Below are 16,187 nucleotides of genomic sequence, written 5' to 3' on the forward strand. Positions count from 1 at the left end.
GAACTCTATGCTGAACCTATGCCCTTTCCATCCACCTCCAGGTTTTGGTGTTTTTTGGGGGAGGTGTGTGTATGTGAGGGGAGTTTAAATAATCAAGCATTTTTTAAAAAAATGTGCAACAGCATTATAACCTGCAGTGAGTGGTACCAAAAGCCTCAGACCCAAGTGTCATAAATTACTTCCTGATTGTGGTATTTTAGGGGCCCTCATGCAACATCACAGCAACTTTCTTGCATAAGACACAGATAACAGTACATTAGTTTCAGAGTGGTAGCTGTGTTAGTCTGTATCCATTACAATCTACATACCACACAGACTATGCTGACAGATTGTGCCACACACTCTCAAAGAAACTGAGGAACCACCCGATCAACATCCTATACAGCAAACCGGGAAAGATCAAGAATCAGCTCTCAAAACTGGATACTGTCATAAAAAAACAACCTTCCACGCAAACTTCCTCGTGGCTGGACTTCACAAAAACTAGACAAGCCATTTACAACACACACTTTGCTTTTCTACAAAGGAAAAAGGACACTGAACTATCTAAACTCCTACATGCCACAAGGGGCCACAACAGTGGTTCCCTTAACCCACCCAACAATATTGTTAGTCTATCCAGTTATACTCTTAGCCAAGCAGAAGAATCTGTCCTATCTCGGGACCTCTACTTCTGCCCCTCCACTCCCATGAATATGACACAGTTCTGTGGTGACCTAGAATCCTACTTTCGACATCTCCGACTCAAGGAATATTTCCAACACACCTCTGAACAGCATACTAACTCACAGAAACCTTCCTACCAACACTACAAAAAGAAGGATTCTGTGTGGACTCCTCCTGAAGGTCGAAACAACAGACTGGACTTCTACATAGAGTGCTTCCGCTGACATGCATGGGCTGAAATTGTGGAAAAGCAGCATTACTTGCCCCATAACCTCAGCCGTGCAGAACACAACACCATCCACAGCCTCAGGAACAACTCTGATATCATAATCAAAAAGGCTGACAAAGGAGGTGCTGTCGTCATCATGAATAGGTTGGAATATGAACAAGAGGCTGCTAGGCAGCTCTCTAACACCACATTCTACAGGCCTTTACCCTCTGATCCCACTGAGGGTTACCAAAAGAAACTACATCATCTCATCAAGAAACTCCCTGAAAAAGCACAAGAACAAATCTGCACAGACCCACCCCTAGAACTCCGACCAAGGGTATTCTATCTGCTACCCAAGATTCATAAACCTGGAAATCCTGGACGCCCCACCATCTCAGGTGTTGGCATCCTAACAGCAGGATTGTCTGGCTATGTAGACTCTCTCCTCAGGCCCTATGCTACCAGCACTCCTAGCTATCTTCAAGACACCACTGACTTCTTGAGGAAACTACAATCTTCCAGATCTTCCAGAAAACACCATCCTGGCCACTATGGATGTAGAAGCCCTCTACACCAATATTCCACACAAAGATGGACTACAAGCCGTTAGGAACAGTATCTCCGATAATGTCACGTCAAACCTGGTGGCTGAACTTTGTGACTTTGTAACTATTTCACATTTGGGGACAATGTATACCTTCAAGTCAGTGGCACTGCTATGGGTATCCGCATGGCCCCACAGTATGCCAACATTGTTATGGCTGACTTAGAACAACGCTTCCTCAGCTTTTGTCCCCTAATGCCCCTACTCTACTTGCGCTACATTGATGACATCATCATCATCTGGACCCATGGAAAAGAAGCCCTTGAGGAATTCCACCATAATTTCAACAATTTCCATCCCACCATCAACCTCAGCCTGGACCAGTCCACAAAAGAGATCCACTTCCTGGACACTACAGTGCTAATAAGTGATGGTCACATAAACACCACCCTATACCGGAAACCTACTGACCACTATACTTACCTACATGACTCCAGCTTTCATCCAGACCACACCACACGATCCATTGTCTACAGCCAAGCTCTAAGATACAACCGCATTTGCTCCAACCCCTCAGACAGAGACAAACACCTACAAGATCTCTATCAAGCATTCCTACAACTATAATACCCACCTGCTTAAGTGAAGAAAAAGATTGACAGAGCCAGAAGAGTACCCAGAAGTCACCTACTACAGGACAGGCCCAACAAAGAAAGTAACAGAACGCCACTAGCCGTCACCTTGAGCCCCCAACTAAAACCTCTCCAGCGCATCATCAAGGATCTACAACCTATCCTGAAGGATGATCTCTCATTCTCACAGATCTTGGGAGACAGGCCAGTTCTCACTTACAGACAGCCCCCCAACCTGAAGCAAATACTCACCAGCAACCACATACCACACAACGAAAACATTAAACCAGGAATCTATCCTTGCAACAAAGCCCGTTGCCAACTCTGTCCACATATCTATTCAGGTGACACCATCATAGGACTTAATCACATTAGCCACACTATCAGAGGCTCATTCACCTGCACATCTACCAATGTGATATATGCCATGATGTGCCAGCAATGCCCCTCTGCCATGTACATTGGCCAAACCGGACAGTCTCTACGCAAAAGAATAAATAAATAAATACACAAATCAGACGTCAAGAATTATAACATTCAAAACCAGTTGGAGAACACTTCAACCTCCCTGGTCACTCAATTACAGACTTCAAAGTTGCAATACTCCAACAAAAAAACTTCAAAAACAGACTCCAACGAGAAACTGCAGAATTGGAATTAATTTGCAAACTAGAAACCATTAAATTAGGCTTGAATAAAGACTGGGAGTGGATGGGTCATTACACAAAGTAAAAACTATTTCCTCATGCTAATTTTTTTCCCCCTACTATTACTCACATCTTCTTGTCAACTGTTGGAAATGGGCCTACATCCTGATTATCACTACAAAAGTTTTTTTTCTCCTGCTGATAATAGCCCACCTCAATTGATTACTCTTGTTATCGTTGGTATGGCAACACCCATTTTTTCATGTTCTCGGTATATATATATCTTCCTACGGTATTTTCCACTGCATGCATCCTATGAAGTGGGTTTTAGCCCACGAAAGCTTATGCTCAAATAAATTTGTTAGTCTCTAAGGTGCCACAAGTACATGAGTGTTATTTGCAACAATGTTAATTGTAACTAGAAACATGCTTGGTCTGACTAATCTTGGGCACAGTTTCTGGCATAAGAGCTGTAATATCTTTGATTGGACCACCTTCTGTTGGTGGGAGGTAGAAGCTTTCAAACTTGCACAGAGCTCTTTTCCAACTCTGGGAAACTAGCTCAAAGTGTCACTGCAAAATACAAGATTTGAACAAATTGTTTAGCATAAGTGGCTAACACCTATTTCAAGGGACCATTCAAGGTCAAGTGGCCCATTGACACCCTTCCAGTCACAGGGAGAAAAGGAAGGGCAATGGGGAAGCATCTTGGGAGGGGGTTGTTAGTGGATTACAGATGGTTTTAATAAGCCATAAAACCAGTGTCTCTATTCAATCCATGATTTTTAGTGTCTAGCAAAGTTATTAATTTAATCTCCCAGACTCATCTTTTGAAGGTGTTGTGCTGGTTTCCTTTGAGGATGAGGACTGATTGGTCAGATATAGAGTAATTGCTTTGTGAAAAGTGTTCATCCACAGATGATGTGGTGTTTTTATCTTTTATCAGAGTGTATGATTATCTGATTTCACCCACATATAGTTGCTATTAGGCCATTTAATGCACTGTATGAGGTACACCACATGTTGTGATAGGCATGTGTAGGACCCATGGATCTTGAAACGTGTGTTGTGGGGGGTGGTGATCACTGTAGCAGAGGAGATATGTCTGCTGGTTTTGCATCTGTTGTTCTGGCAGGGTCTGGTGCTGCCTTGAGTTGGTGTGTCCTGATCTGTGGGGAGCTTGCTTCTGATGATGAGCTTTGAGTTAGTTTCCCAGAACTGAAGACGTGCTCTGTATAAGCTCGAAAGCTTGTCTCTCTCACCAACAAAAGTCGGTCCAATAAAAGATATTACCTCACCCACCTTGTCTCATCAATTTATTCTTATTTACAAGGTAATTACCAAATGGTATATCCTTTGTTATTTTCACAAGCCTTTTTAAATGGTGATCCCTTATGGTCTGGCCCACAATTACAGCACTTTAGATAGGAAAAGATTTATACATTCTTCTACATTGAAATGTGTTTAATGTCTGTAATTTCAATTTTATAATATGATTACAAAGTTTAACAAATTAACATTTGTGTTTACTTAAAACACAGAACAACGTACAATCATTTCAGTAAGTTTGATCACATCTTGGGGATAACCTATAACACTTGCCAACCTTTTTTTTTTTTTTTTTTTTTTAAAAAGGCCAGCACTTTTGTGTAGAAAATAGTACCTGTCATGATTTTTCAGCTCAAGTGTCAATTTTGATCCCAAAGAGATGGAAGGCTAGATTCCCCCTCTGCATTATGGCTAGTGTGAACTGAATCACTGGCTTACCTAGCTATAGGAAGCTCTTCCTAGTATAAAGGCATGATAGTGATTCCTATGTCACCATCCTTCCTGTGGGTTGGGCAGGGGGCATGGCTGGGGAAAAGGGAGGTGCCCCATACCTCAGTGATTCCCACCTACCATAACAGCCCTTGGCGTTCTAAACTGTGCTAAGGGCTAGCCAAGTGCAGAGCAGCCCAGGATCAAGAGATCACAATGGATTTTTAAGGCTAGCAATAAGCCAAGAGGAAAGTCCAGAAATAAAAATCACAGAATAACTGTTATATTGGTATAACATAACCACATCCACAGCGGACCATGCCCTGGAGCCAAGGTTCACTTCAGACATGACAGCAGAACACACTACATAGGGAAACTTGCCTATTGTAACTAGGGAACTGAAATAAATCAGTTCCTTCTGGTAAGTGGTCTTCTAACAAACCAGTAGCAGGATTGCTCTCAGTGCGCTGATTCCCTGTAGCCCCGCACCTTGCATAGCCATTTACTTCAGCACAAAATGGATGTAAACTGCTTTCATTTTGATTTAGTAGCATTGTACCTCCACTTTGCTTTCACTTTGTATCAATTTAAATGACTATGCAAGGTGTTGGGCAATGGAGACTCAGGCCCAATATCTTTGGGGACACTTCAAATATACTTTGGATGATCTCTTAAGACAGGAAGCTGCCCAGTATGGGCATACTTTGCACATTTTTCATTGTAGATATGTGTGAGGGCATAAATGTCTGTGCCACATTAAACTACAACTATTACTTGGTATGTTTGCCCCTTTAAATCATCACTTTGACATGTTCAGAAAATAGCATGAAAGAAAAGAGAACATCCCAAACATTTGCAAAGGTTTTTCTCAGCCATAAAGAAAACCAAATACTGTACATAGCACACATTCCCTGCCTCTTCATAATAGTGGAAAGTCCAGCAAACTATTCTATTGCTTTTGCCCATTAAGTTTAGTTAATTGTGGTGAAGTAAGCAGAATGTAACAAGTTAAACTACCATAAGCTTTAATCATTTAAATTTACCAGTTAACACGACTTTTCTTATGCAATTTTATTATTATGAGCATTTAGAAGTTCCTAGCAAAGTTCTTATTTTTCAGAACTATGTTTCTTAAAACCCTACCAAAATAAAAAGCATACTGTGAAGGTGTTCTCAATCTGTGTACAGAATAGGTGCTATTAAAAAAAATAAAAATAAAAAATAAAAAGGGACCATGAAATTTGCTAACTGATTATTGGATGTTACTTACTAGTTATATTTAGCATTTCCAGTAGGAGACATTTAGTTTTGGATAGATTATGATTCATATTTTTGGAGTAAAAGTAATGTTATTGGTGTTAACATTGTTTTCCCTGATTGATATTTAAAAATTGGCCCCACTTCGAAGTTTCACCTAGAGATAAGTTTACAAGTTGCATCAGAGAACTTTAGAACCCACCAATCTCCTCTGCAAACAAATATCAGCCCTGCAGAAATGGTGAGTTGTGTGTATTTGGGTTGTATATTTTATTTGAAAAAATATTCTTAAATTTTGCTTCAGTGAGGTTTTGATGGGTTTTATGTTTCAATTAAAAGAAGAAACTGTAATTATACTGAATATTAATTCAACTCTTGAAGGCCCGTTTTCCTGTGGATAATAAGAGTTACAAATGTATATCATGGATATAATTAGTAATTAGGCAGTATTATCTCTTCCATGGATCCCCTTCCTAGCAGACACTACTAGGGAGGCTTTAATGCATATTTTATGATTTACTTGGTATCACTATCTACATACATAGTGAAAACAGAGCAACACAAAATTATTATATAAGTGGTTAGAGTGAATGCTTATCAATACCCTGTAAGATAAAGTTACATAGTAACATTATTTAGTCTCAAAAAGTATTTTTATTAAATTAAATATGTTTATATTTTTGAAAATACATGAAATATAACTTACTTTTGGAAGGGACACGTAGATTGGATCGTACCACTTGTAGTGAGTCTGCTTGTACCCGAAGTTCATAGCTTTTCACACTTTCATAGTCAAGAGGCTTTTTAATAAAGATAACACCTGTTCTGTTATTAATGGCAAACACATCTGGAATCCAGAAAAAACAAAACAAGTAACTTTTTAAAACCTGTAGATACTAATAGGATGTTTCCGCAAAATCTTTAAGATTAAGTTTTTCCATTCTTGTAAAGACATTATTCATTCCTGCCTCCTACTACAGGGGGTTGAGGGATCAAAGCCTTCACCACCCTAAGGACTCCATAGTCCCTGTCCTCAGCTGCGTTCTTTATTGTTATCATAAAAAGGGCACAACTGCCGATGTGGGTACTGGAACTGGAACACCAAACTTCAGGGCAAGCTGCAAAATATATCTGGATATATAGACTATTCCCACAGCTGGGAGAAGGTTAACACCATTCTTCCCCAAATAATCCAGTGTAATTTTGTTTGCAATTTTTAAGGTCAAGCATGGTGAGCACCTGAGAATGAGGTAAGTTTGAGACTAACATTTTACCCCTTTCTTTAAATATCAGACTTTAGCCATCATGCTACATAGTAATATGTAGGGCACTGTCATGACTGAAATCTACAGTATATTAAAACAAATCAGACTTCTCTGTACGTAGTTCAGTCCAGTACCACCAATTCAACCTACAGATTTGTTGATAGCAATCACTTGCAGACTTGACATTCATAGTTGTCACTCTACAAGGCCCAGGGCACAGTATGGAAATAGAAATGTTTTTAACATGTGCATTTAAGTCAGCATGTAATTTTTGTTTGTAGATCATTGGCAAGTCAGAAGAAGAGGAGTGGATTTAGCTATGGCAAGGGAATGGTCCACAAGTGGCAGATTAGCTGCTTGGCCAATGGGGCCTGTGCCCAGGGGCCATGGCCAATTGGGGGTCCCTCGGAAAAATGGATGCCCACACAGCGCTCCTGCCGAGGAGCAGGGTCAGGGCGCAGGGGCTTTCCCCACTCCGCCTGCCTGGCACTCCTGCTGGGGAGTGGGCAAAGCCCCCTTGAGCCGACCCGCTTCCTGGCAGGAGTGCCGGGTGAGGGGAGGATGGGGCGGGGAGTGCAAGGTTCCATACCCCAACTCCATTTCCTCGGCAGGAGCATCGGGGGGTCGGGGGGGAGGAGGGGAGGACTGCAGGCAGAAGTGGGGGGGAGGGGCTCTCACTTGCTCTGGCCCAGGGCCTCACAAACCCCTAGTCCGCCTTTGTCCACAACAAGGAGTGAAGCTGTCAGCTGGCTGGTCTGAAACAAACTGGAACTGACTCAGGTTATGGCAAACCTTTTTGCAAGCTTCTCTACTGTAATCAACTAACACAAGTCTAATATTTCCTTAAATGAAAATATATCCTGGTTGAGTTGATCAAGTGTGTGCATTTTTCAGCAGTGGGGTGCTGGGTGATGTGGAATGCTAGAGGCACGGATATGTTATCCCTGGCAGAGAGGTTTTATCAGTGTGCAAGAAGAGGGCTGAACTTCACTAGGGACATGTAAATCTCCCATCATCACTTCCATTCCAACCATGATCATGACACAACTACAATACTACACTATATACACTTTCATCCCAGCCATGAGACAGGTCAGAAGCAATTCTATTTGAACACTATGCAGTTGACGTATTGCACCATTTTATTATCAGAGCTGGCCAGAAGACAGTTCTGAGGACCAGCTACTCTATGTGGCAACCTCAAGATCAGCTGTCAGAAAACCCACTGTATGTGAATACTTGAGGGCCACTAACATTAAATCCCATTCAATGTCTTACATCTGCTCCCAGGAGGGGAAGCACAGTGTGAAGCCACAACCAGGTCACCTCTGGCAGAATGACCAACAGTGAGACATATTGCAAGGATGAATAGGGGTGCAACTGCACTGCATACAGCAGGGACCAGTTTGGTAGACTGGCCGTTTTCATGGACAACCAAAATACAGTAGTGTTGCAACTGGATTTTCTTGTAAATTTAGGATCATCAATGAACACACAGATCCTTACACTATTCCTTCCTGTACCTTCTGTTCAGACATAAGCCCGTTCACCTAGGGGAATGATGCCTTGAAAATACTGCTTGGAGATTTTTCAAGTGAGATTTCTTCATGAACGGGGATATTGTGTGGCTCTATGATATTTTTCAAGTGTTCATGATATGATATGATATGATAATCAATAAAAATCACATTGCAGGGGTAGTGAGCATCCCAATTATACAAAGGATAGATTTAGGCTGATTCCATTTAAAGCACACTCAAAAGCACATTATATATATATTTTTAATGATACAACTGAAGAATCTAATATCGACATGTATATAACACAATGTAGAACCAAACAACTTCCTACATTTTAGCTAGAACACACTTACTGAGCTATGAAAAATCTCTCTTACATTTTAAGGAGCAAACCCTGCTTCCTGTTCCTCAGCCATAAAGGGCATCAAATGCAGTTCTGCTGCATAGGCAGGATGTAGCAGGTTGATGAGAGCAGAGTAATGGCAGCAGGAGCTGCTACTTGGGCGAGGCAGGATTTAGCACTAGCTGTTTTATTTATATATACACACCACTTTCTGAAACGGTTTACTTTTAATGAATGTACCATACAGCATAATCTGCGACTTCATTGAGATACTCTTACTTACCATCTTCATTTCCTGAAACAATTGAATACACAATAGTCTGATTCAAGGCGGCAGCAGTTACAACAGCAATCAGAGTTCCTTTGGGTGCACCTTCACTCACTGGCGGGGGTCTGCAGAATCAGATTGACACATTTATTCGCTATATTAGCATTTCTCCCCACCTATTAGGTTGCCACAGCAGGGTGACAATTGAGGACCTGATTAACATGGCAAAGTTTAATCCTTGCAGCAGTATTGACTGTCTACTGGAAATTAAGGTAGATAACACATGAAATATGACAATGTGAGGATACAACACATCCTCAAGGTATAAGAAAGAGAAAAACAGGGGATAAAGATAACAGGAGCGAAGAATACTCACCACCTGGAAGAAAGCAAGCAATAGTTATCAGCAAAAAAGGCACTTGATAGAGCTATGCTCTGCTAAATGAAAATGACATCTGCTAGAAATGCATGTGGGGAAAGGTTCCTACATTACTAACTTTATAAAAATCAAGATGCTTTTCAGGAAATCCACTGCTTCCTGCATTTAGACCTCAATTCAGCAAAGCATTTAAGCATGTACATACGCTCATGAGTAATCCTAGGCTAGGTCTACACTACAGCAGGGGTCCGACCTAAGATACGCAACTTCAGCTACGTGAATACCGTAGCTGAAGTTGCGTATTTTAGGTCGACTTACCTGGCTGTGAGGACGGGGGAAAGTCGACCGCTGCCGCGCTGCCGTCGACTCCGCCGCCGCCTCTTGCCGCGGTGGATTTCCGGAGTCGACGGCAGAGCGATCAGGGATCGATTTTATCGCATCTTCACTAGACGCGATAAGTCGATCCCAGAAAACCGATTGCCTGCCGCTGGACCCTCCGGTAAGTGTAGATGTACCCCTAGTGAAGTCAGTCAGTGGGAAAGGTCACATAGTTTTCACATGTATAACTTTAACTATCTCCCCTTCCACACCCACAAATTCATAGATTCCAAGGCAAGAAAGGACCATTGTGATTACATAGTCTGACCTCCTGTATAACACAGGCCATAGAACTTCCCCAAAATAATTACTAGAGCAATTCTTTTAGAAAAATATCCTATCTTGATTTAAAAATTGTTAATGATGGAGAGTCCACAACATCCTTTAGTAAGTTATTCTAGTGGTTAATTACCCTCACAGTTAAAATTTTAGGCTTTATTTCCAGTCTGAATTTGTCTAGTTTCAACTTCCAGCCATTGGATTGTGTTATACCTTTCTCTGCTATATAGAAGAGCTCATAACTAGATATTTGTTCCTCACATAGATACTTATATAGTATAATCAAGTAATCACTTAACCTTCTCTTTGTTAAACTAAATAGATTTAGCTCATTTAATCTATCACTATAAGGCATGATTTCTAATCCTTTAATCATTCTGGTGGCTCTTCTCTGAACCCTCTCCAATTTATCAACATCCTTCTTGAATTGAGGGCACCAAATCTGGACATAGTATTCCAGCAGCAGTCAGACCACTGCGAAATACAGAAGTAAAATAACCTCTCTAATCCTACTCAAGACTCCCCTGTTTACGCATTCCAGTATCAAATTACCTCTCTTCGCTGCGTCACATTTGAGCCTATGTTGAGCTGATTATTCCCCTCTGCCCCCAAAACTCTTTCTCAGAGTCTCTGCTTTCCAAGATAGATTCCACCATCCTGTAAGTATGACCTACATTCTTTGTTCATGGGTGTATACATTTATATTTAGCCATATTAAAACACATTTTGTTTGCTTGCACCCAGTTTACTAGGTGATCCTGATCACTCTTAATAAATTATCTGTGCTCTTCATTATCTACCACACCCCTAATTTGTTTGTCATGTGCAAACTTTATTGGTGATGATTTTATGTTTTCGTTCCCATCACTGACAAAAATGTTAAATAGTATAGGGGAAGAATTGATTCCTCTGGGAACCCATTGCAAATACCACCACTTGATGATGATTCCCTGTTTACAGTTACATTTTGAGACCTATAAGTTTGCCAGTTGAAGAACAAAGGAGAAGCTTACATTTTGAACATCTCTCTGGGCATTCATCTGTATGTAAGTTTAATTATTCTTTTGTTTTGTAAATGATATTCCACCAACAGGCACCTGTCCTTGTTCTTATGGCCTTAGACTTAGAAATGAGTATCTCATATCCAGACTGCTCATTTTATTGTATTTAATTAACTAGCTGCCTCCTGATACACAGTAAATAAAATTCCACTCTCAGACACCTCCCTGTCCAAATTTTAGGACATTTAGTACATTATCTCTATAATGAGTGATACTTTTATGAAAAACAACATGACTATATAATCTACAGCAAAACCCTCCTCACCCAATCAAAGGAATTACAGGAACATTTTGACAACACCTGACGTGCCACAGAGCTTCCTTCCCCAATAAAAGTAAAGGAGGAAGTAGTGGGGAGCTATCCTTCACTTTCAACTAAGGAATCAGTGCTAATGTAATTTAAACAGCTTCCTTTCAACAAATTTAGTGAGATACTGGAAGTAAACTCAACAGCAAGTTTCAGCTATTTGTTACAGCAAAAGATGAGGTAATATTCATTCTGAATATGAGCAAATAAAGTGTCAGTGTCACAAGTCCAAGCCCTGGGAAATGTGCCTCAATTTCCCCTTTTGGCTATATAAATTAGTCCTGAGTCAGACTTTACCTTCCATAACTCCTTTTTCATTATTTTTTTGTTAACAGACTTTATTAATTAATAACCAATAAATAAATACATAGATAGTCCCAGGCTTCAGCTTCCTCCTCACCAGCGTTGTATTATTCTTCTTCTAGCCTCCTCTCATCAGTAAATCGCCAGCAGCCCCTCCTGCCTCACAGATTCAACTGCTCCACTCCATCCACACTAGGGTTCAGTCTTCTGTTCTGCTACCAGGGGTTCTCACTCTGGCGGGGGGGGGGGTGTTGTGCCTCTTTAGGGGGTTGCAGGGTGGTTACATGGGGCTTATGAGCTTCTCAGCTCTGTGGACTGAGAGCCCCAAGCCCCCATTAAATTAAATCTTCATCTTCCTACTCCCTTCCTAGGAGCCAGGCTCAAGCTGTAGGCCTATCTAGCCTAGAGGAAGACACTAGCTCTTTTCCTGGACCTTACTGACAGGAGCTCCCCACTGTCTCCCTTCTGCAGGACTCTGACAGTTCTTTTGGGGCTTTAGCTGTCGATTCCAAGGCCTCATTCAGGGCTCATCCCCACAGAGGCTTATTCCACATCATATAGTTTCCTCCAGCCTGCAACTGCCACAGGGCTTCTCTAGAGACTCCTTCCTCCCCTCCCTGTGGCAACTTCCTCTTTATACTGTTCTAGCTGTTTCTTTTCAACTCAGCTGCTCCATTTCTAATTAGCTAAACAGTGCGATGTGGAGCACCTGATTGCCCCCAGGTATTCCCCACAGGGTCATCATGGATCATTTGGGCCCTGATCTTTCCTGAAGGGCCACTGGCCACAGGACAGGCAGAAGCAGATTTTTGCATTCATCCACAAGTTTTGATATTTGGATGTTTAATAAAAAATATTTTCCTTTCTAGTCTCACACTTTTTATTATACTCATGTGATACAGACAAACAGAATTTGAACTTGGCTATTTAAAGTTAGGCTCCTAAATAAAAATGGACATTCAGTAGCATTTCACTGGGATCTGTAGATGCTCAGCACCTCTGAAAATTAGGACAGCTTTATTTAGAAGCCTTACTTTAGGGAATCAGAACATTCTGGCTGCTGTCTACAATTACTACAGCACTCATTACAGATATTTTTTCAAAAATTCTCCTCTATTTTCAGAATCATCTTAGAAGTTTTAGCGCACACCATGTTTTCTATTCAAAGCTATAGAGGGATTGAAAATTGCATTCTTTAATAGAACCCTGTTTGCAACCTTAACTACTGAAACCTGACCATCGCTTAACAATTATATACTGGGATACCAACAATTTGACCTTGGTTTCTGACTTACAGTATGCATTTTTTATATAAGATGGGATGTTAGCCAGATTTACAAAGACACATACACACAGAGTATGGTTCCAGTCCTTCTACAGGAAGTCTGCTATCCACTATAGAAATTAAAGTCATTATGACTGTCTTTTACTAAACCACTAAAACTAGATCTGCATAATTATTATGAATGTGCATTTTTAGATTGGTCTTAATGACATGGAAAAAGACAATCAAACCAATTTTGATGCAGTTTAAAATTCAGTTTATTTAATGTGTTCATCAAATGTAGGTTAGTGATGAAATTAAAATCTATTTTATGATACATTAGACTCCTTGGCTCCCCTCTTTCTTCAAAATGCACACAATTGAAGTCTGTGAAGAATACAAGATTTCTTATCTAAAAAACCTACTTGGTCCCAAGTTGGTTTTAGTACTTTAACACCCGCTCCCCCCAAAAAACAAAAAACAGAGACACAATCCTGTAACTTCCATTCTGACACTGCTGAATTCAAAGGATTGACAAATCAATACCAATTAGGAAGCTGCTTTTGTGTTCAATATGCGAGAATTTGAAGGAAGTGGAGACAGAACCATGGGAATTCACGTTCTTTGTAACCTTCCAGTAATTGCACCTTATTGATTTCATTTCCCTCATTTAACTAAGGCAATCAGGTGCAAAGAGCAATACATCAGTTCAATTAGAACATATAGGGGGTCCCTTAAGAACCTTTTGCTGAACTACAGATAAGTGAATTGGTAAAGGAGAGAAGAACTCAGTAGATAACATACTGTTCTTTGCCCTGTACTTCAGCTATAATACCCCGTCTTTAGAGATAAATACATTATTTTCCATTTTTAACACTAAAATGTACAGTAGAATCATTGATTTCACTTGGGAAATAAATTAAGTGTGAAATTAATTTGGCAGTAGGGAGAGGCATCTTTATTCACTAGTTTAAAATTATTTAGAGAAAAAGGAACAATTATTTATTTGCGGGCTAAGACACAACACTAGTTATGTTTCATGATCCTGTCTAACCCACCTGGTCTGCAATTTACAATACAAATACAAAATTAGAAGGGGAAGAACAGTCATGTGGCTAAAGCACATGATTAAGATTTAGATTAGATGGTTTATACTTTTCTCTGTCACAGACTTCCTGGGCACTTAGATCTAGATCTCAAAGGTATTTAGACACATAATCCCCATTGAAATCAATGGGAGATGATAACTACTTTGAGGATATGGGCCTTCATGTCTCTGTGCCTCAGGTTTTCCATCTGCAAATGAAGATATTATTACCTACCAACAATGTTGTTTGTCTTCATACATTACATTAATATTTGTAAAGTGCTTTGACATACTTGGCTGGAATGGACTGTGTAAATGCAAAGGGCTGTATGAATATAAAGTATAAACAAACAAACCTAGGGTTTTTTCCCCCCTAAATTTGAACAGAGTGCTCAAAAATTATTCTAAATTAAGAGAATTGAGTTCTTTGTTCACCTACACAACACCTATGTCATTGCCAACAACAACACGAGAATTTAAAGCACCTGTCTCTCAATCCTGTCCTTAAAAAGGACATCTACTGGTATATACTATATATCTATATATGCTTTTCCTAAATAGATTATTTGAAATATTCCACTGTCTCCTAGTGTTACATACCCATATATCCAGATACACACAAAGAAAGACACATGTAATGGTGATAGTCATAAACTGTGGGTCCGTGTGATAAACTGCAGGTCCATGTGATAAACTCCTTATATACCATAAGAGTTTTAGTATAACCGCATTTATCACATACTTCAGCCCCTTTACCTGCAGTCAAATCTTTCTAAGTGCCACCAATACTTCTTTCTGGGATTTATTCTGACAATATAAAACACTCAGGCTGCTTCGAACAACTGCCATTTAAATAAGGCAAAACAAAAATCTGCTTCATTCACAGTAAACAGAATTTTTCCTGAAAATTACCCTCTTGTGAGGTGCAAGCTGGGTAATATAGTATTAGTTATAATGCTTCTCTACCTTCAAAGTCTGTGTCGCTGTATTCATAGAGTTAGATCTTTTACCCAGTAAAAAATGTTTTGTGCCACTGTGACTGGGTCACTTCTGGGCTCGGGACAACTCTCTACCAGGTCCCCACTCAGGTGTAAAGAAACAAAAGGTCTATTACTAAGCTGTCATCCCCTTAGACTGCACAACACCTGCAGCAGAGTTACTCAGCACCAGCGGATAAGTCGCTGGTGACAAATTACACAATACTTCTACATCAGGCCTACCTTCCATTGGGGAAGCTCTGGCAGGCAACTGGATCTCAAGCTATTCCTCTCTGTCAGACAGAGAGATGAAGATCTGATCTCCCACCTAACGCACTTCAAATTTACCATGAAATTCTTCTATCCACAAGAGCATGGGCATAAGATTTGATCAAGAATTAAGCTGAAGAGCAGCAGAACCAAAAATAAATTGAAAATTAGGCATAACACTAAAGTGCAATAATAAGCTGTGGGCATGTTTTGTATCATTCAAATGGATTTTTAGCCTGCTGTATTTTGTTGGTTTAAAAAAGTCTAATTATCTATTTCAGAAATGAACATTCATATTTACAGGGTTTTTAAAATCACTCCTACATAATGAAAGTAACATCCTTAGCCTGACCAGTTTAAGATGTCTTAACAGAAAGTCAACCTCATTGTCCCATTCCCATCACTCTCAAATGGATCCTACATTCTCTTCCCTTGGTACTTTTAACTGTCAGTTATATTTTAGTTTATATTACTTCCTCTTTATATGCAATATGTGCTTCATGCTTTTATGTATTGTGTCCATCTCTACAAATCATCTTATCTATTCTGCTTTTCACTAAAAAATGTTTTATAATGCTTTCATGAAAGAGGTTATTTAAAACATAAACTGTCTTGAATTAATGTAGTCTTCTGTTGGAAGATCCATTCTGTACAAACATCACAGTGCCTCAACTAAGGCTAGGTCTACACTACAGCGGGGTTCCGACCTAAGATACGCAACTTCAGCTACGTGAATACCGTAGCTGAAGTTGCGTATTTTAGGTCGGCTTA

At 40.1% G+C, this 16,187-nt stretch overlaps 1 protein-coding gene across 1 annotated transcript in view; it reads right to left on the bottom strand.

Annotated features, from left to right (window-relative positions):
* The window catches only part of PCDH15 (protocadherin related 15), an 812,634-nt gene that overhangs the window by 114,480 nt on the left and 681,967 nt on the right, over positions 1-16,187 (bottom strand). The window contains exons 23-24 of the mRNA XM_026651074.1: positions 9,127-9,236; positions 6,422-6,562 (exon numbers count right to left, since the gene is read on the bottom strand). Coding sequence (XP_026506859.1) covers positions 6,422-6,562; positions 9,127-9,236 — 251 coding nt within the window. The remainder of the gene's footprint in view (positions 1-6,421; positions 6,563-9,126; positions 9,237-16,187) is intronic.

This window comes from Terrapene carolina, unplaced genomic scaffold (assembly GCF_002925995.2).
Source record: "Terrapene carolina triunguis isolate 2854851 unplaced genomic scaffold, T_m_triunguis-2.0 Scaffold95, whole genome shotgun sequence".
Lineage (NCBI taxonomy): Eukaryota > Metazoa > Chordata > Testudines > Emydidae > Terrapene > Terrapene triunguis.